Consider the following 3375-nt stretch of genomic DNA (forward strand, 5'->3'; position numbering starts at 1 on the left):
GGGGGGGGGGGTAGGGGTAGTGAGTCCTTGGGGGTATCTGTCTGGAGATGTGGCAGTGTGGAGGGTGAAAAATATCCTGGCCATGATTGGGGAGGTAGGAAGATTGCTGCCCTGGGGTTTTCCTAGCCCCAGGAGTGTGTTCTGAACATGTGCAGATGTTCACTAGGTCAGGCTAACCCATTCACCATCTAATTTAGCTCACCTCCTTAGCTGAGCTAATGTAGATCAGGCTGACCATTTTTTGCCCAATTTAGCCTATCTGTATGTTTGACAGATTAGCACTTAGATTGACTTAACCCTAGCTAGATTGATCTAAATGTATAGAGTGTCTGCACTCTATACCAGTGGTGCTAAACTAGGGTGTTGGGGTGCTGCAAGATCCTTTGAAAGATGATTTGAGGCGTGATGAGATAAACCAGTTGTGAAGAGATAAGCAGATAAGTGCAGGCCTAGTTCCCTGCCTAGCTTCTCTGCAAAAACTCAGCACTGTAAATAAATAGGTTAATTTTTCAATTAGATTCAATTTCATTTTCTTTTTTGTCTCTCCTTCACCTAAGGGTGCAGGTAGGAGTCTAGCCAGATGACCACTAACTTCAAACCCAAGTTTTTAAGTGTAGCCAGTACACTAAGGCTTAATTATTTGGTTGATAAGTTATCTTGGAACAAAGATAAACTGCCTAAAATATCAAGTACTACATTTTATTAAAAAAATTATTTTAAAATTAATGTTAACTCAAACCAATTAACCATTTAACCTGCAGTTCTTTAAAAAGTTGTTTTCTATGAACAGTAATTGCTATAATTTAAGAAAGGTTTTCAAAATTTCATTTTAAAATCTCTCTCTGTATCTGGGTATATTTCTTTTTTTAGGAGCATATTTACAAACTGATGAAAAGTGATTCCTATCCTCGTTTTATACGATCCAGTGCCTACCAGGAGCTGCTACAGGCCAAGAAAAAGGTATTGGTGCACCTTGTCTTTGTACTGCCACTGCGCAAAGTGGTGCTTATGTTTGTTACAATACTTGGTCTTCTCTCTCCCATGGCAGTACACCTGGATATCTGGTAGGTGACTAGGCTGGTTTATTTGGAGGTCACATGCATACAGTAGTTCCAGATATATACATGTGTATATCTCCTGCATGTGTGCATGTTTTAATAAGTTAAATAGAAGACCTGTTTTTATTTTTACACATAGCCCTGCTCTTTCTGTTGCCAAGCAATTTAAATTGAAAGGTATTTTTATAAATACATTAAAAAAAAAAAATAAGACCTCAACAGAGCAATCTTTTATATTTCCAAGGTTATGTAATAATTGCCTTTTTCTTTATTTTAATTTCCAAAGCCACTACATTTGTTGCCAAGTGATCTTAATTTCAATCAATCTCTTTTTTCCACTTCTTTACATGAGTCATTTTATTTAGGCTAGAAATCTAAAAAGAAAATCAGATTATGCCACATTCCTTCTGAAAAAGATTTATATCCCTCTGTGTGACCTTCATTTTACAGGCCCAGAACATGCAGTAAGTTCTGCACAGGCATGTCTCTAATAGTGCACCTGCAAGGTTGGTCCTAACTATTAAAATGTGAGGCATTTTGAAACCATTCAAATTTCAATAACAATTTTTTTTTGTTTTTTTAGTGGACCTGATTCTTCCACTCAGTGAACGATGAATTCTAATTGTTATTACTAAGGAGCTCAGTGTTTCCAAAATCTGGCCCATTATTATTACTAGAACTAATATAATAGCTATGAACTCCAGAATCCCATGCTGTGCAAAACAACAGCCTGAGAATTATGTGGAAATACTGTATGATGTTTTTCAAATATTGATGTCAAAACTCTCTATAATATGGAGAGAAATACTGAAAAATGCCAAAGAGCTACTACTGTATATATGTAGTCCTTAAATTTTGCAAATGTTGGTTCATTAACCCAAGTTGTGGGCTTCATTATTTTTTTTCTTATTTTCAGTTTTATTTTTAACTCAAACCAGTTTGGTCCCCCTGAGAATTTTTTGTTCTTTTTGTTAAATCAAGTACTCTAACTGCTTTACCCATCTGCTGTTATACAAGTTGGCATTCATTAGCAACTTCATATCTACTTTTGCTTCTTGATTTGTACATGAGCTTTGTTTTGCAGTCCATTGTTTCATCATTCCTTCTTTTCTGCTTTATTTTTTTCTGGCCTTTCTTTTTATTTTTTTTTCTTTCATTTTTTCCCTTTTTTTTTCTTTCCCCCTCCCTATTTTTAAATTTAAGTTGGATCACACACTGGATCGTCGAACATCTTTTGAGAAATTCACACGCAATGTGGTAAGTTTATTGGCTTAGAAGAATAACATGCCTGGTGAAACACCCTTGTCCCTTCATCACCCAGTTCCTTCACCTTTTCTTTTCTGGGACAGCAGAAAAAGCTGTTGCCGTCATGCAAGTTCACAACTTTACATAGACATGACAGCTTTATACTAAGCATTCTTTACACCCTCCCTATCCTTTTGCTGACTGACCTCAGAAAAAATGTCAAGCTATTACTGTTGCCATAAAAGAAGGAATGGACCTATGAAAGCCATGCTGTTTGCACTAAGAAGCATGAACTTCACCCTAGAATATGGAGTTAATTCACTCTGTGTGTACATGTTTTGTTTTGTTTTGGTTTTTTTTAATTAAACTAAGGGGACCTGTGAAAACCTGTTTGATATTGTTCCTTTCCTAGTGCATCCCCAAATGACGTTTGTATTTTTAACACTGGATTTCTTTCCTTTTGTCTTTGCTATCTTTTCCAAGAAAGGCTCTTGTCCATTTTCATAATGGGTCACAGGGAGAAAATAACTCATAACAAATACCCCCAACTTCTCTCAAGTCTAGTCTATCTTCTCAGAAGCAAATGTGCCTGCTAAGTAGCTGATGCTTATGATTGTACAACAATTTTGTTTGGATGTCATTAAGGGGACGTAAAAGCAGTCAACATTCCTGTCTACATTCTTTGATTATGCTCTTTTTCTTCTTCATTGAAAAGTAAGAACTTATTTTTCAAAGATGTTGCACTAAGGTAAAAATGGACATTGGTGTCAACACTTCCTCACCACCAGATGTGAGTTCCACTGCTGTCCTCTCTTATGGGATTCTTTTTATTTCTATCTCTCCAGTGTCTTTGGATCTTTTTTGACATTGTGCAAGTTCAAACTAAAGCATTCAACACATTTATTTTTATAGGGCAGAAACATCCCTATTTTCCCATGCCATAAAAACTGTACACCAACACTGAGGGCGAGCACTAACCTGTTATGAAAAGAGGTAGAAAGATCTTGGATTCTACTCAAGTTTGTCTGCATCGTCTTTTGAATTGTGCAGTTCATGCTGCTCTGTGTATGTG

The 3375-nt window shown here is 36.4% G+C and overlaps 1 protein-coding gene across 4 annotated transcripts in view; it reads left to right on the forward strand.

Moving 5' to 3' along the window:
• Positions 1-3375, forward strand: part of RGS7 (regulator of G-protein signaling 7) — a 600793-nt gene that overhangs the window by 552409 nt on the left and 45009 nt on the right. For 2 of the 4 annotated variants that reach the window (XM_019527609.1, XM_019527610.1), the window contains exons 16-17: positions 871-960; positions 3216-3296. In XM_019527609.1, the coding sequence (XP_019383154.1) occupies positions 871-960; positions 3216-3290 (165 nt within the window). In that variant the 3' untranslated portion in view covers positions 3291-3296. Of the gene's footprint in view, positions 1-870; positions 961-2261; positions 2316-3215; positions 3297-3375 lie in introns of all 4 variants that reach the window. The other 2 variants (XM_019527608.1, XM_019527611.1) reach the window with 2 other exon arrangements.

This window comes from Gavialis gangeticus, unplaced genomic scaffold, assembly GCF_001723915.1.
Source record: "Gavialis gangeticus isolate Ggan-Ray unplaced genomic scaffold, GavGan_comp1, whole genome shotgun sequence".
In the NCBI taxonomy this organism is placed as follows: Eukaryota; Metazoa; Chordata; order Crocodylia; family Gavialidae; genus Gavialis; species Gavialis gangeticus.